A 25472-nucleotide genomic window follows, 5' to 3' on the forward strand; every position below is an offset into this window, starting at 1 on the left:
AGAGTGCAACCATTTTTTGATGATGTTTTGATCGCCACCCGGGAGGCTGAGGAGTTCAGCAGCCATCTGCGTGAGGTACTCCGCCATTTCCAGACAGTGGGACTTAAAGTAAAGTGGAAGAAGTGTTCCCTCGGCGTGTCGAGGGTAGAGTTCTTGGGGTTTGCAGTACACACCGCGGGAATCCACCTGACGACCAACAAGACCAGGGCTATAGTCCACGCCCCGGCCCCCACGTGCAAGATGGCGTTACAAAGTTTCTTGGGATTATTAAATTTTTATCATTCATTTTTGCCCCACAAAGCGGCCATCGCAGAACCCCTTCATAGGCTCCTAGATAAATACGCCCCATGGGTCTGGAGAAAGAAGCAGGCCGCCGCTTTTCAGGCAGTCAAGGACCTTCTAGTTTCCAATGATGTGCTCCACCATTTTGACGAATCTCTACCAGTGATTCTGGCTTGCGATGCTTCCTCGTACGGGGTGGGCGCCGTTCTGGGGCACCAACTTCTGGACGGGAGGGAGGTTCCGGTGGCCTATTATTCGAGGACCCTGACCCCCGCAGAATGCAACTATGCCCAGATAGACAAGGAGGCCTTCGCAATAGTGGCAGGTGTGCATAAATTCAATGACTACCTGTATGGTAGGCGTTTCACGATCGCCACAGACCATAAGCCACTACTGGGCCTCCTCGCCCCAGACCGCCAGACACCGCAAATTCTGTCACAGCACGTCCTGTGGTGGAACCAGTTCCTCAACTCGTACACATATGCCTTGGTCCACCGCCCTGGCAAAGCTATGGGACACGCTGACGCCCTCAGCCGCCTGCCGCTGCCCTCTATGGACCCAGATCCCACCCCCGTCCACCATGTGATGCTTATAGAGACTCTACCAGAGAGGCTTCTCCACGCAGCTGAGGTAGCTAGGGCCACGGGTAGAGACCGCATCCTCGCACGCGTTTTAGACTAGATGGGAAGGGGGTGGCCCGTGGGCAAACTGGACGCAGAGAAGAACGGTCCATGCACAAGGGGTGCCTTCTCTGGGGTAGCAGGGTGGTGGTTCCCCCCCCCCCCATTTTGGAAGCAAGTGGTGGAAGCCCTACATGAAACACACCTGGGGATAGTGCGTATGAAGGCCCTGGCACGTAGCTATGTATGGTGGCCAGGGATGGATGAGGAGATAGAAGGGTGGGTTCAAAGGTGCCAACCCTGCCAAGAGTCCCGGCCTGATCCACCCAGTGCCCCGGTCCACCGCTGGGAGTCCAACAAGGTCCAGGTTACACCTAGACTTTGCGGGGCCATACCAGGGCCAAATATTCTTTCTTTTTGTCGATGCATTCACCAAGTGGTTGGAAGTGATTCCCGTAGCTTCAACCTCCACCATGGCGGCGGTCAGAGCCTTGCGAAGGGTCTTTTGCACTCATGGGATTCCCGAGACCCTCGTCACGGACAATGGAACCACTTTCACCTCCCGGGAATTTTAGGAATTCCTGAATCGGTACCTCATCCAACACATTCGGTCCACCCCTTTCCATCCAGCCACCAACAGCCAAGCAGAGCGTATGGTGCGCACCACTAAAGAGGCCCTGGGTCACATTGTACAGGGAGATTGGGACCACCGCCTGGCAGCCTTCCTATTTGATAACAGAATCATCCCCCAACCCTGTCACCGGGTTAAGCCCTGCCGAGTTACTAATGAGGAGGAAGTTGATCACGAGGCTAGACAGGTTGCATCCTGACCGGGCTACGGACCTCCGCAGTTCCCCCGAAACCAGGGAAGCCGCTAGGGGATTCTTTCCAGGGAATCCAGTATATGCAAAGAACTTTGCAAGCGGGCTGGAGTGGTTAGCCGCCCAGGTGCTGTGGGTGACCGGGTCCCGCTCCTACGAGGTTTCGTCAGAGGGGGGTCAGATCCTAAGGAGGCATATTGACCAGCTGCGCCATCGCGCCTTGCCGGAAGAACCAACAGCGATCAAAGGAGCGGGGGAGTACTAACAGCAACACCCCTGGGAGCTACCCAGCCTATGCCGGCTGCACCGACTATGCAGGCAGAAGAGCACCACAGAGGATGGAGCACCCCCCACTCCCGAGAGGAGATTCTGGAACAGCAACAAGCGACGGACAGCCATTTTCTGGTGTCACCCCACCACGAGGAACCAGCTGCCCCGCCAGCCACGGCGGCCGCTCCAACTCCCCAAATAACCCCGAGGAGGTTGACCCGGGAATGCAGGGCGCCAGCCTACTTGAAAGACTTTGTGTCTTTAACTAGGGGGGGGGGGGAGGAGTGTTGTGTCTTGCATTTCAGTCCTGAAGTTACAACACAGCGGACGCTACTGAGTTGACCAGTGGAAGCCCACTGGTCCCCGGATGTAGCTCCGCTAATATGCTCCGCCAATCAAGATCTGTGGCGGGAAGTTTAACTGGCCAGGATTGGACCTGGCCAGACTGAGGGTTGTTCCAGGGTATGTATATAATCCGGACCCGGCCCACGTTTCTCTGCCTTGTGATGCACTCGCTAATAAAGCATGTTGCCTTCAATACGTCTCGTCATTCAGTACATTACACCTACTTCTGAGAGAGGCACAGAGAGAGAGAGAGAGAGAGAGAGAATGGTTCTCAGCCTCCTATGGCCAGTGATAAGCGGTGTGGTGAGCAAAGGCCGCGTGCTGGCTCAGACGGCTTTAGGAGCCGATGCTCTTGGCCTTAGGGAGCTATAAATACAAACCAGGCTGCCGTGTTCTGTGGGCCAGCCGGCCCTTTGCCTGCCCTAGAATCCTCCCTGAGCCGGGAAAGGCTCCTGGGAGCTATGGGGCTTTCTACTCGGGTCCATTTCTCTTGCTCCAGCTGTAGAAAGAAACTCTGAGTTGTGTATCCCCATCCCTGCCCTGCCCTTTTTCCTGGAGGCTGCCTCCTCTCTCATCCTCTTTGCTCATGTGCAGTGTTGGCTGCTGCCCGCCTCCCTGCCCCATGTGCTGCCCCAGCTGCTTTCGGCCTCCCTGCCCCGCTTGTCACCCGCCTCCTTGTTGCCCTTCTTGTTGCCGCCCTCCCTGCTGTTATTGCCCCTCCTCAGCCTGTTGCCACACAGGGTGTTGCTCCAGCGCTTGCCGGCTCCCAGTCCCCTGCTGCTTCTCCCGGCCCTCCTGGGGGGGCTTCAGCTGTTACCCCCCTGCCCCTCCTTGCCCAGCTTGCCGCCCCCCGCCCCGTTATTGTGGCCCTTCTTGTGCGGCCTGTCGGAAGGCCGGGACCCGGCTCAGCACCAAGTAAGCTGCCCAAAGCTCTGGGGATGCTTCTCTCCTCCACACCTCAAAGCTACAGGCCGAGTGGGACTGGCTCAGTTCAGCGACCCGACTGCCCAAGCCACAGTAAGTGACCAGCGTTTCAGAGAGATAATCTCCCAGCTCACAAAATGGCTTCCTCAGGTCCCAGCATGCTTTGCTGCTTTTGCTGAGAACACTGAGGGGGAAGCAACCTAAGAAAGATTGTGTCTGGGGCTAGGGAGGCGAAGGCGGTCTAGATTGGGTGGATGGGCAGCCGTTGGGCTTAGTGGTGTCTTCTGCACTTCTGAAGCCATTCTTCCTTGGCAGAAATCCCACCCCATGAGGCTGACCTCTAGAAAATCCCTTGTAGAGGTCACGTGACCTGTGAGGAGAACATATAACATGAAAAAGCCACTGTCAGCACTAGGGCGGGAAGGGGGGGCAATATGGCCTCCATTGTCTCCTTACAACTTTCTCTATTCCCATCCCCATTTGAGCATTTTTCTCCCACAAGACACCCTAAAGGATTTCCCCCCCCCTCACCCCCATGTAAGGTTGCCAGCTGTTTGGGGAAAAAAATGTCCTGTCCTTTTCATAGAGGCTCAATGGGTAGTTATTCACCAGGTAATATTATTTACCTTCAAGCCATGAAAAGCTTTAGCTTCCCAGTTCCATACAATAAGCCTTTATTAAAGGGACAGAACATTATTTCCCCTCCAGGCTTTGGCAGCCCCCCCCCCCCCCCGAAAACAGCGACTGAGGCATGGATTTTATCAATCACAACTGTTCACCATCCCTGCTGTCCTAAGCAGTTATAACTCTTGAAGTTGATTGATACCAGTGGTCTTTAAAGAGTGTGTTTAGGATTGCACTGAAGGTCTCTGTAGTGGAGGGACTATGGCTTATTAGCAGAGCCTTTGATGGGCAACCATAAGATCCCAAGTTCTGTCCCCAACATCTCTGACAGTAGGTGATAAGACCACTGCCCAAGACTGCAGAGCCACTGCCAGTAGCTAATACTGACCTCGATGGACCAAGGGTCTGATTCAGTATAAGGCAGTTTCACGTGTTCATGTTATGTGTTCATCTCTTGCAGAGGAGAGATTGGTTGGGTTGCATAATAAGGAGAAAAGCTTTCTTAGTGCTGAATTGCTGGGTTTTTACCCTTTGTTTTAATAAATAAAAAAAATAAATGGCCCTTATTAAGAACTAACATTCAGGGATGTAGAACCCTGAAAGAGGGGGCAGTATTCATAATCCCCCCCGCCAATTCCAGCAGGAGCTCTTAAATATGGCGTGTGGCTTCTGTGAGTTTCCCATCAGCAAATGGCTTGGGGACACTCCTCTGCAATAGGAACACAGATTGCTCATGGAGATGTAATTCCACAAAGAAAGGAATGTTGAGATATGCTGGGTAAGAGGGGCTGATGGGACCCGCATGATAGCCACCTGGGGGATATGGAGATATTTATGAGCAGGGAAGCTGTTGCAAAGATCAGGACTGGGTTGCGGGGGTGGGGGGGACTGCAGGAAAAGCAAGCTATTTTGGTATGAGGTTTTGGGGAACGGAGGTTTGTGCCTGCAAAAGGGACAAGAAGCCTGGTGGCAGAGAGGATGGAAAGGCAGGGGATGAGTTGATGATGAGCACCTAAGCTGGGGAGGTGGGAAATGGGCTGTATAGACATCTCTGCATCCCTTTAAACAGTGTTTTGCAAGCAACAGAATTGCATTTTTAAAGTTTTTGGAATACCTTTGGTACATAACTCCTACTGGATTTTACTTTCCAATTGTTACTATAACACAATGTGACCCTTAGTAAAAAAAATTCATAACTGTGTTGTTTGAGGTCTCCCCCACTCCTTCCTATTACTTTGGGGTATTCTGGTCTTTCGGATAGGGTTGCCTGGAGCAAAATGCCCTGTCCCTTTCATAGAGGCTTAATGGGATGTTATTTACCAGATGATGTTATTTTCTTCAGTGCCAAGAAAATCTTTAGCTGCCCATAGCCACATAGGGACAGGACATCTTGTTCCAAGGCTGCTGACTTCACACTGGATCAAAGTCAGTATTGCTTACTCAGACTGGCAGCAGCTCTCCAGGGTCTCAGATGGAAGCCTTTTACATAACCTACTGCCAGATCCTTTAACTGGAGAAGCCAAGGATTGAACTTGGGACCTTCTACATGCCAAACAGATGCTCTACCACTAAGTTACAGTAGCTCTGTTATGTCATCGTCCTAATTCTCTGCGTATACATAGTTGTGATCTGGATTGTGTGTATGAATTTGGTCTTATGAAATTATGAAGCTGCCTTATACTGAATCAGACCATTGATCCATCAAGGTCAGTACTGTCTACTCAGACTAGCAGCTGCTCTCCAGAGTTTTAGGTAGGGGTCTTTCACATCACCTAATACTTGGTACTTTTTACCTGAAGATGCCAGGGATTGAACTTGGGACCTTCTACATACCCAGCAGATGTTTTACCACTGAGCCACAGCCTGGGCTAAGTGGGTCTGCCCTTGAGTAGGGGGCTGGATTAAGAGGCCTTGTGCTTATCATCAGAGCTATATTTTTACACATACTGAAAACCTACAGATCCTGAAGCTCTAGAAACAATTTTTATTGGAAAGTAAACCTTGCTGTATTCTGTAATGCTCTTTGTGCTTTTGTCTTAATTACCTTCAACTTGATCCCTTACTTTCCCAGTATTTAGGAATTATTGTAATCAAGAGGGTTTCGGGTTTTTTCGCTGTCAAGGTGCAGCCAACTTATGGGGACCCCATATGGTTTTCAAGGAAAGAGATGTTCAGAGATGGTTTGCCATTGCCTGCCTCTGAACAGTGACTCTGGACTTCCTTTCTCATCCAAATACTAACCAGGGCCAACCCTGCTTAATCCAAGACCGGACAGGATCCAGCTAGTCTGTTCTATCCAGGTCAGGGCAATTAGAAGTATATGATACTGTGAATAATGCATGCAGTTCACCACCACAAGAGGTGGTAGTAAAGGACAGTTTCAGATGTCTTTTAAAAATGATTAGTCCGATCCATGGAGGGTCTATGACAGGGGTGGCCAAACTGTGGCTCAGGAGCCACATGTGGCTCTTTCAAACATATTGTGTGGCTCTTGAAGCCCCCACTGCCCAATCAGCTGGCTTGGAGGCGGCATTTCTCCCTTCAAATCACTTTTCTAAGCCAAGCCAGCTAGCAGCTTGAAGAATTCATTTCAAGTTTCTTTCTTTCCACCTCCCTCCCTTCCTCCCCCCTTTTCTTTCTTCTCTCAAACATCTGCTGTTTATGTCTTGTGGTTCTGCCCAAAATATTCTCCAAGTTTCAAAAGGATTGGACAAGGGGGTCCAATTCTGAGCCCCAAAAGAAGGTGCCCCTTTCCTTCATTATTTCCAGTGGATAGGGTGGCATTTAAAAGGTGTGCAGTTCCTTGAAATCTGATAGCCAGAAATCCCTTTGGAGTTCAATAATACTTGTCAGAAGTTTGCTTCTGGCTCCGCCCCAATGTCTCCTGGCTCCACCCCCAAAGTCCCCAGATATTTCTTGAATTGGACTTGGCAACCCTATCAGTTTCTTTTAAAAACATTAATGATGATACGGTGGACTAGAACTGCCAATTTCTAGCCAAGCTTCTGTGCCATTCGCAGCCAGAAATTCAACCGGTATGGTCTGCGTGGCATGGAAATGCAGCGGGGTGGTGGGGGGGAGAAAGGACGACGGGGGGGTGGGGGGGAAGCGCCGCATTTCCAACAAGGCATGGGCTCGGCGCCAAGGCAAACAAAGTGACAAGCCCATCTTTCTCTCGTCTCACGTGTCAGCCTCTTGGGCGTGCATCGAGGCAGGGATCTTGGCTTTCCCAGCCTTGCTGGGCGCGCTATATCGAATACCAAGATCCTGGGGAGAGAGAGAGGGAAGGTGGCGCCGCTGCTGGCTTTCCCCTTCCTTTCCAGCCCTCGCCCAGTCCCTGCCCATGTGCGGAGAAGTCACGCTGCGCCCCTCCTCTCCGGCACATGGCCTCGGCACGCTAATCCTGCGCCGCCGGGGCGGATCTGGGCCAGCAGCGCCGGGAGGAATTAGCGCAATCGGCCGCCCGGGGCTTGTCCCAGGAGGCTGGAAAAACAGCTGGAGAGCGGAGCCTAGCCCCATCCGTCCTGGCTTCCTTGGCTCGGCGGCTGAAGCTGCAGCAGCTCTGCAGATGGGACTCCCAGGCACACGTGTCGGCTGCTGCTAATCGGAGCCGGGGAGGTCGCTCGCTCGCTGGCTGCCTCTGGTTGGGGTTGGATCAGGGGAGAGAGAGAGGATTGAGGGCAGCTAAATCTCGGCCGCTTAATCGTGCCGTTCCCCTTTCGAGGTCGGGGGCAGAGGAGGAAACGAAAAACAACACCACCTGGTTTATTTTCGTGTTGAGGGGCCTTCGCTCGGGTAGACTTTCGAAAGAAAGACATGCGCCAAAAGTTGCCAGCTCCGGGTAACCAGAGCTGCCTGGGTTGGGAAATACCTGGCGATCTGGTTAGGGGGTGGAGCCTGGGAAAGGTGGGGTTTGGGGATGGGAGGACCTCAGCAGGGTCTAATTTCATAGAGCACACCCTCCAAATCAGCCATTTTTTCCAGGGCAACTGATCTCTGTAGTCTGGAGGTCAGTTGTAACACCGGGAGATCTCCAGGCCTCACGTGGAGGCTGGCAACCTTGGGTTCCAGCGCGGTCTGGGACATTGCAAACTGAACCTCCTAGACTTTAGATTTTGAAACTACTTAAGAAAATTTTTTTGCATGTGATTCTACCTTTTATGTATCAATTCAATCTTAAATTTAAAAAAACCCCGATCTTTTAAAATCTATTTCCAACCTTGCTGTTCTTTTGACCACAATAAACTTGATTGAAAACTACTTTAGAAAAAAAGGTATAAAAATAAAGCAGGAATTTGGTGGCACTTTTTATTCTTTTTTGCTGTGGCAGATGGCACATGGCTATCCTCTGCTGGGATGGAAGGAAGAGAGGGGCCCTTAATGAAAAAATTGGCACCATATGAGTCTCACCTCAGAAGGAAGGCCTCCTCCTACTCAATAAAGAATACTTGGGGGGGGGGGTAAAGAAGACGCTCCCTGACTGCCATGTGGTTTGAGCACTCGGAGTGGTTTTTCTTTTGCTTATGAAATTATAGGACATCTTGAAGCAATAGTATTATGGACTTGGTTGTGGGTACTTTAGGTTATGCTTTTTTGCACATGCTCAGAAGTACTGCTTCATGTTTCCTCACTATTTCCAAGATGCTGCCTTGGTCTTCAAAAGGTATTTTAGGGCAAATCTCTGGCCTTGGAAGTGGCTCAGAGGTGAATAATAATCTTTACATATTCAGGGTTTTGGAAAGTGTAATATAGTGGGTTCTATGCATGGATGAGGCGAGCCGGTAGCGATAAACTATTGAGTACAGCATGGTAGGTGGCTGCACTAACAAGTCCGTAGAACTGGGTCCACTGGGCCAACTATACAACACTGGGTTCCTGCACAAGCACGTTCGTGGGTCATTCAAACCAGCAGGAGGCCTGTGATTGGACTAGGGCAGTATGGATTTGGATCCTACTGCCCATTGTTCCCAAGTCCCCAAGCTCAGTCCTAAAGGCTCCAGGAATACCATTAATATCAATATTGACTCACATAACAAAGGTTAGTAGGGCATACAGGAATTTGGCTTGTTTATAAGAGAAAACAGAAGGCAGTTGGGGAAATGATTCATGTAACTCCTTGGAAAACCTGATCTCTGTTTTCCTGTCATCTAATCATATCTTGGGGCTTTTTTTGAGCAGGAATGCAGTTCCGGCTGGCTTGGTATCAGGGTGTGGCCTAATATGCAAACGAGTCCCTGCTGTACAAAAACCCATGCAAAACAATGGTGCCATCAGGGGTGTGGCTTAATATGCAAATAAGTTTCTGCTGGGCTTTTTCTACAAAAAAGCCCTTCTTGTACCTATGGCTGCCAACCTCCATGTGGGGGCTGGAGATTTCCTGGGAATACAGCTGATCTCCAGATGACAGATCCACTTCTAAAGCCTGGAGAAAATGGCTGCTTTAGAAGTGGACCCCATGCCCCATTGAAGTCCCTCCCCAAACCCCACCCTCCTCATGCTCCACACCTCCCCCCCAAATCTCCAGGTTTGCAACCTGAAGCCTGCAGCCCTACTTGTACCTGATCAGAAATCCAGAGCAGCAGCTTGATTTGGCACAGCAGTGACTGTCTAAATTAGTGTGTGTGGTAAATCAACAGCGGTTTGGTGTTGGCCTTCCTCAGTGTTCTTTTGAGGGTCCAGCATAACTGCCAAGAGAATAGGCATACATGGTTCTGATCCGCTGGAGAATTTCTGTTACAATCCAACACATGTACTCCTCCCTGGTCATTTGGGCTTGTGACAGTGGGGGTAAGAAAGAAAATCAGGTATGGATGTTGTTTCCATGGAAACCTTCTGGTGAAGCCAAACCCATTTTCCCCCTGCCTGAAGCTTCTTTATTATAGACAGCTAGTCAGTGGGACCATGTCATTCCCATTTCGAGGTCTCTTTATTGGTTGCTGCTTAATTTAGGAGTCCAATTTAAGGTGCTGGTGATTATCTTTAAAGCACTTTAAAGACTTGGGGCCAACTTATATTTAGGACTGGTTCTGTTTGCATGCTCCTGCACGACAGGTTCCTTCTTCCCACCAAGGTGTATCATCAGTACTTCATTTATTTAAAGCACATTCTCTAATGGTAAGGACTCTGGATTTTTTTTGTAGAGTAAAGAGGTATTTTCTTTCAGCCATCTTGAATCTCCTGCCCACCAACTTCAATTGATACCATTGAGTTCTGGTATTTTGGGAGAGGGAGAAAAATTCTGTCCACTTTCTACTAGGCTGAGGGAGCTCAGGTTTTATTAAGACAGTGGAAGATTTACAAAGACAAAAAGTAAAATAGTATATCCTAGGATGACTCAATTTCTGGTGCTATTGTTATATAATTTAATATTGTCCTTCACTTCCTGCTTTGTGAATGGTGGTTCTTTAAAAAAAAAAAATCTCACATGTCTTCCTAGTAATGCCCAAAACCCCAGAGTGCAATCTACATGTTTTATTAGGACTGACTACCAAATGACATATAGCTGTGGGCAAGCTTTTGAGTTCCCCAGAACTCATCAATTCTGCATCTGGAGCAGGGGTCCCCAACCTTTTTGAGACTGTGGGTGCCTTCGAAATTCTGATACAGGGTGGTGGGCAAAGCCGTAAAATGGCTGCTGCAGGCAGCAGAGCCAACCACAAAATGTCAAGGAGTGAGGTTATACATAACTCTCAATAGTAACTGTTCCAACATTTTGGACAAAAGCTGTTTAGCAGAATGCCTTTTAAAATGAATACACTTTTAAAATATTTTGTTGCATCAGTGACTTACGCTGTGGTGGCATCTGGTCCCAAAACAACATTTTTAGAAATTTGCTAAGCCAGGCAAAGGGAGCCCCGTGGTGCAGAGTTTTAAACTGCAGTATTGTAGTCCAAGCTCTGCTGATGACCTGAGCTCGATCCCGGCAGAAGTTGGGTTCAGGTAGCTGGCTCAAGGTTGACTCAGCCTTCCATCCTTCCGAGGTCGGTAAAATGAGTACCCAGCTTGCTGGGGGGAAAGGGTAGATGATTGGGGAAGGCAATGGCAAAACCCCGTAAAAAGTCTTCCATGAAAACATTGTGATGTGACTGTTACCCCAGAATCAGAAATGACTGGTGCTTACACAGGAGACTACCTTTACCTTTAAGCCAAGTAGATCTACAATGGCTAAACGGAAGCCTCCTGAGCTTCAGCACCACCTGGCCCCACCCACTTTCTTTTGGGGGGTAGTTTTGCGTATGTGTGTGTGTCTGCACCTGGTAGTCATGTCAATTTGTAGTGACTGACCCCTACTGGGGACCTGGAGGAGGATATTTAGAGAGGTGGCTAAATAAAGCCTACCCCGTCCTCTCAACTGGGTATTTAGAGGAAGTCTCCCATCCAAGTACTAACCACAGTTGGCCTTGCTTAGTTTCCAAGATCTGACAAGATCAGGCTATCCAGGACAGGCCCCACCTATTTTCTAAAAATACTTGGTGGGCATCAGGAAAAGTCTTGGTGGGCAAGAAACTGTGGTGCCAGTGGCACCATGTTGGGGACCCCTGATCTATGGCATAATCTATTCGGCACCAGGATTTTATTTCATGTCCTGAAGCTTCATCCTCTTCCTTTTTTTGATGTTGTAATATGCAGCCTGAAGATAAGTCGTGAAGAGTTCGAAAGCTTATCCCTGTTCTGTGTCATTTGAATTGTGTGCTGGGATTTTGAATTTTTCTTTTGGACCAGTGTGGCTGACAACAACTTTCTACCTACCAAAGAGTCACTAGCTGCATCTGGCAAGCTGGGCTCTAATCCATTAAAATCTTAAAATGGAATAAAAGTTGGTTAGTCTTCCAGATGGTAGAAGAATTTTGTTCATTTTTGCTGCAACCAGTGAATAGTGCATACCACTCTTAAGTCCATTTAAATCAAAGGACAGATCAGAGTAACACTCCATAGTGCTGGACCCGCCAAAATAGATTTTGGTTCTTTGAAGTACTTTAGGGTTACCAACCTCCTGGTGAGATCTGGAGATCTCCTGAAATTAACATCTGATTTCCAGACTACAGAGATCATTTCCTCTGGAGGAAATGCCAGCCTTATAGGGTGAAGTTTATATGGCATCAGCCACTGAACTTCCACCCCCAAATTGCAGGAATCCCCCAAGCTGCAGTTGTCAAGTATACACAGGGCTTTTTCATGGAAAAAGTCCATCAGGAACTCATTTCCATATTAGGCTATGCTCTTTGATGTCACCATTATTTCACAAAAAGCCCAGCAGGAACTCATTCACATATTAGGCCACACCTCCTGATGCCACCATTGTTTTGCACAGGACTTTTTAATGGGGAAAGCCCAGCACGAACTTATTTGTGTATTAGACCACACCACCTAACACCAAGCCAGCGGGAACTGCCTTCCTGCTTTTTATTTAAAAAGCCCTGAGTATATGTATTGAGATGCTTGGTGTTTCTTTACTCAGACATCAATCTTCCTGCAAGCCCATAGCATCATCTGAGGAAAATATGCCTCCATGCATTTGTCCTGAGGATGGATTTAGGTGAAGGGCAGAGGACGACTTGCTCTAGTTTTGATTTTAAATAACAACAACAAAGAAAGAACACCCCCCCCCCCCCCGCAGACCTTGCCATGTAACAAACATCACATGGCCTTTTGGTTTACATCTGAAAGGAGGGTGACTCTTTGCCTTCAGTTTGCTGTGGCACAAGGTAATTGCTCCGTGCAGGAATCTGGGTCACCTGGAGAGAGTGGAGAGAAGAATAGAGGGAGCTGTGGATTTCACTGCCACATACCCAGGGACATTTATTTCTGTGAACTGCTACAAACGCTCAGCAGGGGCTCAGCTGGCTCCAGGAGGGTTCCTGTTATCCAAAGATCAAACCTTTCTCCCCCTCACCCAGTTCTTGAAAGCTGCAGCATCTTCTCCCCTCCCCCCCCCCAAAAAAGCTACAGTTCCTTGTTGAATGAACTACAGGGTGTCTGTAACAGAGGCAGTGAGGGTGGAGACTGCACAGAAGCTGGGGAGTAGGGGAGTTGAACCCAAGATCTGGTGGTGGCTACCCAAGAGAGGCCTTAGCACAGACCAAATTCCACAGGCAAGGCCTTGGAACAGCCCCAAGTCCTATATAGCCAGGCGTTTCCCAAGTTACTAATACCTGAGACACACTTTTTTGCCTCTGCAATGAATATTCAAGGCACGTGTCGTTTTTACTTCCCTAAACTTGATATATAAGATTATATAAGAGTAAGAATTAACTCTGCTTGGAGGGGAGGCCAGCCCTGTGTTTCTGTGTGAGTCACAATTCTAGGCCTGACTCCTAAAGGAGACCAGTCCATCCAGAGCTGTGATTCATACAGAGATGCAACAAGCAGCTTCCCAAGTGATTCTGCTGCATCTCCAGATGGGGATAGATTCATTGATCCAGGGGCACTTCTCCATGTTGAGGGTTTTGGTTTTGCATTCATTACCCTGGCCAACACAAACATTTAAACTGACAGTGGAGTCTCTGCACATGGGAGTGGTTTTTTCCATCAGATGCTATTTTCCCTGGATTTTTTCCCAGCTGCACCACTGGAGGGCTTTTACAAACCAGTCATTGCTATTGCTCCATAGTATTGGATTGTTTATTAGCTTTGTTTTATAACTAGTGATGGAAATGTGGACTTTGCTGCTAGAGAATGTAGTGATGATGGCCACAGGCGTAGACAGCTTTAAAAAAGGTTTAGCCAGATTCAAGGAGAATAGGTCTATCAGTGGCTACTAGCTAGGGTTCCCAGCCTCCAGGTGGTGGCTGGAGATCTGCTGGGATTACAACATCTCCAGGTAACAGAAATCAGCTCACCAGGAGAAAATGGCTGCTTTGGAGGGTGGACTATATGGCATTATACTTCATTGAAGTCCCTCCTCTCCTCAGGCTCCACCCCTAAAATCTCCAGGACTTTTCCAACCTGGCACTGGCAACCCTACTGCTTTAGCCCTGGTTACTAAATGGAACCTCCACATTCAGAGTCAGTAAACCTTCGAGCTGCCAGAAGGCAATACCATGGGAAGGCCTCGGCCTTTATAGCCCTGCTGTTGGCTCTCCAGAGGAACTGATTGGCCACTGTGAGATGGGATGCTAGTCTAGATGGACCACCAGTCTGGTCCAGCAGGGTTGTTCTTGTGTTCTTATATTAGCCTTCCTCTCCAAGGAGGATCTCACAGTGTCCACTCCTCCATATCTATTCTCGTGACAATCCTGTAGGTTGGTTAGCCTGAGAGTATGTCACCCAGCAAGCTGCCATGGTAGAGTGGGGATTGAGTCTAACCCAGGGGTGGCCAAACTCGCTTAATGTAAGCCACATAGAATAAACGTCAGATGTTTTAGAGCTGAAAGATATGAACATCAGATATTTAAGGGAAAGACGGAAGGAAGATAGATGATAGACAGACAGATGTGGGGAGAGAGGGAAGGATGGGAAGAAAGCAACTTTAAATGCATCTCCAAGTCACCAGCTGGCTTGGCTTGGAGAAGTGATTTAAAGAGAGAAATACCTTTGCCAAGCTGGCTAACACAGCAGTGGGGGCTTTGAGAGTCACACAACATGTGTGAAAGAGCCACACCCCTGGCTTAACCACGACACTAACCATTATACCCACCAGCTCTCATGCTTGTTACCATTATTTTTAAAATCTCTCCAGTGGTGTGGTGGGAAAATGTCAGTCTCTGGGAGCTGACAGAAGGAAAATGGTACGGATGCAGCCAGGGGACATGACAGAGGTTTATAAAATCATGTATGGTAAGAAGAGAGTGGACAGGGAGAAGTTTTTCAACATCTCCAATAACACTTGAACTTGAGTCATCCAGTGCAGCTGAAAGGTGGTAGATTCAGGACAGACAAAAGGAGGCATTTCTTTACATGGCATATAGTTAATTTGTGGAACTCACTGTCACAGCATGTGGTCATGGTTGCCAGTTTGCAAGTTTTTAAAGGGGAGTAGATCATTTGATGAAGGACTGGGCTATCAGTGGCTGCTAAACATGATGGGTATCTACTCCCTCCAGTACCAGAGGCAGCATGCCTCTATATATCAGTTGCTAGGGTGTTGTTGCAGACTTCCTGTTTGTGGGGTTCCTAAAGGTAGCCACTGTTGGCCACATTTTTAGCAGGATGCTGGACTAGATGGGCTTTGAGTCTGGTCCAGCTGGCTCTTTTTACGTTTGTGTGACCTTGGGAAATGTGTCCTTATCCAGATGGCATTATAATGTGTTGCTTGAACCCAAAATGATGGAAGATGGTTTGAGAAAGAATGTACTGAGTGTGGGGAAAGAAAAACTGGAACACAGTTTGACCATAATGTTCCAAATAATGCACTCCAGAGTGAGTGCCAAAGTGGAGAAAAACTTCATGGAAGCAAACTATTTATACATTATTGCCAAGATAGGACGTTTCTGCTGCCTTTCCCCCCACACTTCTGGAGACTGACTGGAAGGAAGCAGGACAGTACAGAGATAGAGAATGCAGATTTTGCCATGGTTTTGCATCATAGGAAGCTTTTGTTCTTTAATTCAGGTGGTGCACAATTTGGAAATTATTGCCATGGATGTGGGAGGTGGTCATGGCACAACAGTTTGTGGCTGTAGCACTTGGCCTCTCATTTTGTTTCAGTTGCAATCCCTTCACTTATTGCCCTCAGGCAAATCTTGTGGTGTCTTTTAATGGCAGCCCCAGATCTGCTGCCAGAGGTTTGCTACCACACCCTGCCTAGCAGTGAGGCGACTGCGCACCAGCAGTGGGGCATCAGCATATCCTCTGCTACACCACAGTGATTTTTTGGACTGTTTTGTGGCAGCACAGGGCCCCAAATGTCAACTCTGGAAGGGCACAGCAGTTATGGGGGCTAATCGTGCTCATTTAAATGCTGAAATTGAGGATCATTAATTTTATTGCATTTATTTACTTTTTATTCACATGATTTACAGTCCAGCTTTCTCACATCGACTCTGTGCGGATTACACATAGTGGACTCTTTTACACACACTAAATAGCACACTTTCAATCCACTTTGCAACTGGATTCTACTGAAAGAAATGGCAAAATCCACCTGCAAACAGTCATTGAAGTGGATTGAAGCTGTATTATTTGGCATGTGCGAAAGTGCTCTGCAAGTCAGTACAATCAACAAAATGGGACATTCAGTAACCAGTGATTGCATTAAGATTACAGAAGTCTGGAACCACCTGAAAGAACTGAAGCATAGCATAAGTAATCACGTGACACAGTAAGCAGTATAAAAATTACACCATATGAACCTACTTACAATAAGCTATACACAGCAGTATAGGCCTGTGGTGAACCTGGCCTGTGTTAGCTGGCGGACCCTGGCTCTGCCTATCCTTCCTGGAATTCTGACCTGAAGGAGCCATTCCACGCCATGGCCTCAGGGTATTGCTGCCACCTCTGGCTTGATACATCCTGCCTCTGCCTCCCACTCCTGGTATTCCTTGGAGGTCTCCCATCCAAATACTTACCAGCGTTGACCCAGCTTAGCTTCCAAGATATGACAAAATTGGGCTTGCCTGGGCTATCCAGGTCAGGGCAAATTCAAGATGATTTTGAAGGGAAAGTAATGTATAGTGTAATAACAGTAATTTAATCTTGATGCTACTGTGGCATGGCTTCAGGTGTCCAGTTCAGGCATATCAAGATAAGGGGACATCTTACAGGCTAGACTGAGTTGCTAGAAAACATATTTTCCACCTGCATTAACTTGCTTCTCCAGCAATTAAGGATGTAGCCAGTATAAACCAGAGGCTTTTAACTGAGTCAGCAAGAGTCAGTTGAACTCCATCAGAAATGGGGAGAACTATGAACTTCAAGACCAAAGGTCTACATAGTGCATTTCTAAAATATAATTCTGGTCACCACATCTCAAAAAAGATATTCTAGCATTGGAAAAAGTGCAGAAGAGGACAACTAGAATGATTAAAGGGTTGGAACACTTTCCTTATGAAGAAAGGTTAAAATGCTTGAGGCTCTTTAGCTTGGAGAAACGTCAACTGGGGGGTGACATGATAGAGGTTTACAATATTATGCATGGGATAGAAAAGGTAAAGAAGTACTTTTCTCCCTTTCTCACAATATGAGAACTTGTGGGCACTCAATGAAATTGCTGAGCAGTCGGGTTAGAACGTATAAAAGTACTTCTTCATCCCAAGGCTAATTAACACATGGAATTCACTGCCACAGGAGGTGGTGGCAGCTACAAGCATAGACAGCTTCAAGAGGGGATTGGATAACCATATGGAGCAGAGGTCCATCAGTGGCTATTAGCTACAGCGTATTGTTGGAACTCTGTCTGGGGCAGTGATGCTCTGTATTCTTGGTGCTTGGGGAGGGAGGGAGGTGGGAGGGCTTCTTGTGTCCTAGCCCCACTGATGGACCTCCTGATGGCACCTGGTTTCCTTTTTTTTTAAGCCACTGTGTGACACAGAGTGTTGGGTCATTGGCCTGATCCAACATTTATTTATTATTTATTTATTTGTTCAATTTATATCCCGCCCTACCCCACCAAGGCGGGCTCAGGGCGGCTTACAATACAAAATGCTAACAGGAAGTCAGTTTAAAATATATTAATAATTATACAATAAAATACATTAAAATACATAAAACTCACATCAATATACTATGCTACCTCTTCCTTATGTTATGTTTTAAAAAGGCACTTTCCTGGAATCAGCTTCCTCTGATCTGGGAGATGTGCTTGCTAATTTGAGATGCATTGGGATGTGATTTATCAGGTAAGAAACTCTGCCCCCTGCTCACAAGTATTGTTAATTTAATGATTTAGAACTGCCTGCTCCATGGTTTGAGCTTTGAAGAGCTGTGCCCCAGGATTAAAGCTCTGATTGTGCATTCTGTGGCTCAAAAGTGTCTTTTAAAGAATATATTTTAAGATCACGTTTTCATCTCAGCCTCAGTTCAGTTTTATTTATTTATTTCTTCATTTGTACCTAACCTTTCTCCCCTATAAGGACCCAAACCAGCTTATTGTCATTCTCCACACCTCTTGTTATATCCTCACAACAACCCTGTGAGGTGGGTTATGTAAGATGTGTGACTGGCCCAAAGTCACCTAGCAAACTTTGATATCAGAGTGGAGATTCAAACCTCAATCTCTCCTAGTCCAACACGCCAACCTCTGCACCATGCTTGTACCTGTGCCAATAAGCAGTCCATTTTGTTTGGGTGCTTCTGCAGTTTTATCATACATTGTATGTTAGCTGTTCATTTTTTTTCGGTATATTCCCCAAAATATAAAATGGGAACTGTTCACAAGTCTGTGTGCAGATGTACATGCAGATACACTAGTCTGAATGGTGAGCTTGGCAGTGGCTCCTGGCAGCAGGAAGGTCTCTCCCAAACGTCCCTCAAAGAGTGCAGACTCTAATCTGGGGAAACCATGTTTGATTCCCCACTCCTCTACATGTAGCTGCTGGGTGCTGGGTCATTCACAGTTCTCTCAAAGCTGTTCTCTCAAGAAAAGTTCTCTCAGAGCTCTCTCAGCCCTGCCTACCTCATAGGGTGTCTGTTGTGGGGAGAGGAAGGGAAGGTGATTGTAAGCCACTCTCAGTGAAAGGTGGGGTATGAATCCTCCTCCTCGGGTCTGTAAAATAGAGGTGTTCTGCCAGGCCCCTGGTTGATAAAAAAACACTGTGATTTACAAGCTAACAATGTTTAGTAAAACTTTGTAAAAAGTCATGAAAATCTATTTGTATACATTATACAGAAGTACAACTTTACCACGTTACAAGAAAAGTCCATCCACATTACGAGAAAGGTCCATCCCCAATGAGCACTCATTTCATCATGTCCAGAGACTTCCTCAGCCTCAGAAGTATTCCTATTTCCTTCAAAGTTATCAGCCTCTTGTTACAATTCATTAGTAATGCTTTCTTCAGCGTCTTTACTTTCTTCAAAAATTCTAATCCTGGAATAAACCATGGTAATTGTAACGAGATACAACACTAAGCTGAATAGAAGTGGATAATTGTTAAATTTTTAATGAATGATTTTTTGATATTAATTAATTGTTATCAAGAACTTACCTCCCAGCACCACTTAAGTGTTTATAGTGGGAGCAAGACAGTCCTAAACTTCTGGGATTTTGCTGGCAAAATGCTCTCTGCACTGTTTATAATAGCAAAAAAAAAAAAAAATCTCTTTTTGGAGCAAGCTAGTTCTCTTCTCTTACCAGTTGCACAAGCTTTCTGGATTTTCTGGCTAAATGCTCTCTACAATTTGAGGTAGCAGGGGTCTAATTACATCAGCCTCTCCTGCTCTACTCTGCACTATGCTACTGGTGGTGGTTTTGCCCACTTGACCAGTATTTGGCCCATCTTGGGCACACATGCAAATAGTATTCCTTAGGGGCACTCGTAAACTGTGCCTGGTTGCCATTTTGTGAGCTGTGTCACTTGTTTTTAAGTAGTTATTAATTACTGAGAAATTATGTTTTAATTGTTTAAATGTCATATTATTTGTTGACACCTGTCCTGAGCCCTGCTGCGCAGGGGAGGGAGGGGTTGAATCAAATTAAATAATAATAATTAAGTACATGCTTGATTGCAAACTTAGATTTGTTTCTGTAATGTGTGAAATGGGCCTTCGTTGCAGGCCTCTGCTGGTGCCACAACAGCCGAAGTTGCACTCGATTCAGGGCAAGCTCTGCCCCTTCTTTCTTGCAAGCCCGGTGACAAAGTTTACTACACCTTTTTGCTGTCCATGTAACCATAGAGACCCTCCCATACTGGCCCAAGACATTATAATGCCTGGAGCAGAAAATCCCCAATCGTACCCTCCTCCCCACAGAGCTGGTGTGCGATTCACAGCACAGTTCACATCTGCATGCTTTGTTGACATGAACATGAGCTATGCTTTCCTGTTACAGCTCCCATTCACCTTGGGAGACTGGCACAAGGGGACATCCAAGTGGATGGTGCCCCACAAATGGACTCTCCGGCTTCTAATTGGCTATCCTTAATCTGCCTCACCTCACGACAAGGCAGAACCATCTCTGCCCCAGTGGCCTACATAGTGTCTTGTGTGGTCCTCCACCCACACACACCGAGCTCTTGAGACACTTGGACCTGGAGAGAAGCTGTTTCTCCAGCAGTGTGCCACCAATTGCCATGTCTCAGATGTAACTCTAAGCCAGGCATTCCCACATACCAGTGACCCAGCACATGATTCTTCGCTATCTCTCTTCAGAGTGAAAAGAAAATGGGAATCTGAATTAAATTAATTTATTAGATGGCTTCCAATTCGCTGATGACCTGGGGTGCCCACACATGCTGTCTTCTGTCTTCCTTTTAATTTTTTTGTCTTGACTGTATGCTAACAGCGTTAAACTGTCCCAGTTTTTCATTTTCTTTTTTTTTTTTAAAAACCCTGTAGCGCCTATTTAGCTGTGTCCCAGTTTCATTTTCGGCAGGTCTTTCTCTGTCCTGGTACACAGTTCCAAGACTACACATTTTTCTGTTTTAACAGTTCCATCCACTGGAAACTAAATTCCTTGGAAAGTTAATGATTCTGGGTTTTTTTAATTGCCATTTAAAAATTATTTATTCTGCTGCATTTATACCCCACTTTTCTCTTCAATTGGGGACCCAAAGTGGCTTACAATATTTAGCCCTTCTCTATTTTATCCTCATAACAACCCTGTAAAATAAGTTAGGCTGAGAGTGTGTAACTGGCCCAAGGTCATCCAGTCAGCTTCCATGTCACTAGGGCTTTTTTTGTAGAACATAAGAGAGGCCATGTTGGATCAGGCCAATGGCCCATCCAGTCCAACACTCTGTATCACACAGTGGCCAATATATACACACACACACACACACATATAGTGGCTAATAGCCACTGATGGTCCTCTGCTCCATATTTTTATCCAATCCCCTCTTGAAGCTGTCTATGCTTGTAGCCGCCACCACCTCCTGTGGCAGTGAATTCCATGTATTAATCACCCTTTGGGTGAAGAAGTACTTCCTTTTATTCGTTCTAACCTGACTGCTCAGCAATTTCATTGAATGCCCGCGAGTTCTTGTATTGTGAGAAAGGGAGAAAAGGACTTCCTCTACTTTCTCCATCCCATGCATAATCTTGTAAACCTCTATCATGTCACCCCACAGTCGACGTTTCTCCAAGCTAGAGGCCCAAGCTCAGCAGGAACTCATTTGCATATTAAGCCACAGCCCCTGATGCCAAGCCAACCAGAACTGTGTTCCTGTGCACTCCTGCTCAAAAAAAGCACTGCATATCAGAATGGAGATTTGAACCCGGGTCTCCCAGGTGGTAGTCTGGCACAAACCACTACACCACTCTAGAAGGTTGCCAGCTTTGAATTGGGAAATGTCTGGAAATTTTAGGGGTGGAGCCATGGGTGATGGGGTTTAGGAAGGGGAGAGATCTAAACAGGATACAATGCCATAGGGTCCACTCTCCAAAGCAGCCATTTTCTCCAGCTGAACTGATCTCTGCTGTCTAAAGTTCAGCTGTAACAACAGAGGAGTTCCAGATACCACTGGTATTGAGGTGTCAGAATGAGAAAATCTGGCTTTGAGGGGATAGAAAGAAACAGCAGGAGAGGACAAGTTTGGGACCAAATTTATTTATTTATTTACTTCATTTACACCCCCCTCCTTTCTCCTCAGTGTGAGAAGGAAGTGTCTTATTAATTCTCCATTTTATCCTCACAACAACCCTGTAAAATAGGTTAAGCCCAAGATCACCCTGTAAACTTCCAGATTAGAGCAGAGATTCGAACCTGAGTGTCCCACATCGTATTCTGATACGGTAACCACCAATACTCCCTTCTATGCTGTGGAGTTTTGTGAGTAAAAATTCTGCTCCGTAAACTACTGGGATTAAGGTTGTGAGCTACTGCATAAATTTGTTTGCTCTGAGGCCATTTTTCCTGAGCTAAGAAAAAAATGTGTGAGCCAGGGGTTAAAAAACTGTGAGCAACTTACACCAGCTCAGCTTAGAGGGAACACTGGTAACCACTACACCACACTGGGTTTCTTGTTTCTTACTAATGTATTTATTTCCAAGGGAGTTGCACACTGAAATTTCCCTTGCAAGTTGCTTTAATGCATCATCAACAAGCTCTCAGGGATGTCCAAGATTCTCCCCTTCTGCATTTTATTCACTCAGCAAACCTGTGAGGTAGGCTAGGCTGAAAAGATTCACCCAGTCAGATTAATGACTGAATGGATGTCTTTAGCACATCCTAGTTTGAATCCAGCACTTTGATCACTACCCTGTCTATATGTAGCTTATATTTTAAAAATAAGAACATGAGGCCTGTTGGATCAGACCAATGGCCCATCTAGTCCAGCATCCTGTCTCACAAAGTGATCAGCCAGTTCCTCTAGTCAGCCAGCAACAGGGCATAGGAGGCCAAGGCCTTCACCTCAGGCCTGTAGCTACAGGGGGCCCAGGCCTCTCCATTCAACGCTCCCTTCCACCTGTACGGCCCCTCCATTGGAGGGCCTCCAATCTGCAGGGGGAGGAAGCCTTCCTTGGAACAGAAAACCCCCTGCTACTTGGATCCTCAGAGGCCAGCGGCAGTGGGACCTTGGAATCTGAGGGGCGAGCAGTTCCTTCTGGGATGGTGGGAAAGAGGCTTTGCTTTTGCCTGGCCAGAGAGACCAGCAGGGAGGGGCTTCAGATCAACACCTGGGGGTGGGAGAAGCCTACTTGCAGCCAGATCACCCTGGAAGGTTTACTGAGTTAGACAAATGGGGGTGGGGGGCTGTTGCATTACTTGAGAAGCAGAAAAAGTGTTTAGGGACAAACTGGGTAGCCCCCTGGCCCCTCCATACAAAAAATGCTGCCGTGGCCCTCGGCTATGGCCCTGCTTCCCGATGTTGTCTCCTGGCTCTGGGGTTCAGAGGCATAGTGCCTCTGAATGTTCCTCTCAGTCACCATGACTAGCAGCAGCCACTGATAGACCTATCCTCCATGAATCTAATTGCTGTTTATTCCTGTGCCCATATCTACGTCCTCAGTCAGCAGATTCCACATTTTAATCACTCTCTGTGTAAAGTAGTATTTCCTTTTGTCTGTCCTGAACCTACTGCCTATCAGTTTCATTGGATGTCCTCAAGTTCTAGTATTTTGGGAGAGAGAAAAAAAGTCCTCTGGGTCAACTGTCTCCACACCATGCATAACTTTATAAACCTCTATCATGTCCCCCCCCCCTTAGTTGTCTCCAGGGCTTTGTTTGTAGAAAAAGCCCAGCAAGAACCCATTTGTATATTAGGCCACACCCCCTGATTCCACCATTGTTTCACACAGGGCTTTTCCTACAAAAAGCCCAGCAGGAACTCATTTGCATATTAGGCCACACCCCCCTGATGCCAAGCCAGCCAGAACTGCATTCCTGTGCGTTCCTGATCAAAAAAAGCCCTGGTTGTCTCTTTTCTAAACTGAAAAGTCCCAGACTCTTCAGCCTTTCTTCATAGGGAAGGTGCACCAACCCCCTAATCATCTTGGTTGCCCTCCTCTATACTTTTTCCAGCTCTGCAACCTAAATCTAAAAAATGATTCCACAAATAGGGGGGAAATACCCTGGCTGTGGTTTCCTTTTCCTTTATAAACATCCCTTCACATCAATGCATTTTTATTAACTTTTATTTACTTCATTTATACTCTGCCTTTCTCCCTGTTTAGGCCCCAAAGCATCTTACCTAATTCCCCTCTGCTCCATTTTCTCCTCACAACAACCCTGTGAGGTAGGTTAGGCTGAAAGAGTATGACTGGCCCAAGGTGACCCAGCAAGCTTCCACGTAACTAGTGGGGATTCAAACCTGGGTCTTCCAGATCCCAGTTGAAGTCTTAACCATGACCAGGGGTCGTTTTGTAGAAAAATAGGTGGTGGAGCTCATCCAGGGATTGTTATGCAGCTGCACCTACTATTCAATGGACAAGGTGGGAAGGAGGAGGTGGAACTGTCAGAAAGGATCAGGAGCTGCACTTCTGTGAGCTCCTGCTGAATCTGAGGCCTGACCACGACACAACTTTCATATACACAAAAGAAAATATATCCAAATAAAAGGCTTTTCCTGCATAAGCCAGCACACACATACCAGTATTAAGCAAATAAAAAGGTATTTTAAAATGCTATACATTTTAACTGGGTGTTCTAGTTGTTATTAGTTTTTTAAACAACTGTTATCCTCCCCAAACCCTTTGGAAAGGGTACTTTGGAAACCAAACCTCTTCCCTTTCTCGCAGAACACTCAATCCTGCAGACTAGATTTGATTTACCATTACATTCCTATGCAGAGTTACTCCTTGTTACACCCAAAGGCAAGAGCAACTCTACATAAGATTGCATTGGTTGTTCCTCTGCGTTTGGTTACTAATCACTCTGTAACTCCTGCAGAGAAAACAACGAAAGCATGTGCGTCGGTAGTCACAGGGTCCAAGAAATACCTGTTTCCAATGCCAGGAAACACAGGGAAGACAAAAGTCAACAGGAAAGTCAAGAAGGGTGTGTGTGTGTTTTAAGTGCCATCAAATCAAAAACCTGAAGGCAGCAGGAAAAGAGGAAGACCCAACCTGAGATGGATAGTCTCAATCCAGGAAGCCCCCAAACCTCAGGTTGTAAGACCTGAGCAAGGCTGTTAACGAGAGAACATTTGAGAGGACATTAATCCATATGCTCGCCATAATTTGGAATGAACTTGACAGCCACTAAACACACACAATGCTGGGACTCATGAATTAAGCAGGCACTCTAATCCAAGTTAAGCACCACTGATTTGAAACTGAAAGGGTGAGACTGTAGCCCTGTGCACAAGTTAGTGAACGCACACACAATCCAGCCCCGCGCACTACAATGCATATCCAATCTATGTAGTGTACACTTGATAGGACTTTGTATGTGCAATCAGTAATCCTCATGTTACAGTCAATGCACCTACAGCTGAACATGTGATACAAACCTCACATTTGTCCACATACTTGTCCTTGGTTTCATTCACACAGCAAATGCAGCTTGGCTGTTTCTTTTAAACAGATGTACATACATACAGGCTAGATGTACATGTGTTCACTCTTAACATGTGAATGGGGCTTCTGTGTATACTGTACACATAATTTTTCTTTGTATATGAATTGTCACGACAGTCCACACATGTTCAGATGAACGTGTGACTGAAACCCTTGGCACTGGTGGCCAGTTTCATTTGTAAGTAAATGCGCCGTGATTCTTTATCATAATCAGATGTACATGCATTCACTACATGCAGAAGATGCACGTACATTCTTTGTAACTTGTGAATATATCTTGTGTAATCCTGGGCAAAGTGACTCCAGTCTAAGTCAACTGATTTAATTCTATGCTATTCTGTGCTTTCAGGTGACAAGGGAGCAATCCAACAGGTGCAGCTTCTGACATAGTGTCATTCTAATGGCAACCAATGATTCCTCTAGTTCCCCCCCTGAGCTCAGTTCACATCCTGAGCAGAATATAACTGCTGTAGTCTTTAAATGGGCAATGGTCAGATTGCTGTCCCTGTTAAGCCCGTTTACCGTAAAATTT

The 25472-nt window shown here is 46.7% G+C and overlaps 1 protein-coding gene across 1 annotated transcript in view; it reads left to right on the forward strand.

The window, feature by feature from the left end:
* Window positions 1-3127: 3127 nt before the first annotated feature.
* The window catches only part of LOC132581118 (nuclear receptor subfamily 1 group D member 1-like), a 72615-nt gene continuing 50270 nt past the window's right edge, over window positions 3128-25472 (forward strand). Inside the window, exon 1 of the mRNA XM_060252198.1 lies at window positions 3128-3355. Within this exon, the coding sequence (XP_060108181.1) occupies window positions 3277-3355 (79 nt within the window). The 5' untranslated portion in view covers window positions 3128-3276. The remainder of the gene's footprint in view (window positions 3356-25472) is intronic.

The sequence above is a fragment of the Heteronotia binoei genome, chromosome 13 (genome assembly GCF_032191835.1).
Source record: "Heteronotia binoei isolate CCM8104 ecotype False Entrance Well chromosome 13, APGP_CSIRO_Hbin_v1, whole genome shotgun sequence".
In the NCBI taxonomy this organism is placed as follows: Eukaryota; Metazoa; Chordata; class Lepidosauria; order Squamata; family Gekkonidae; genus Heteronotia; species Heteronotia binoei.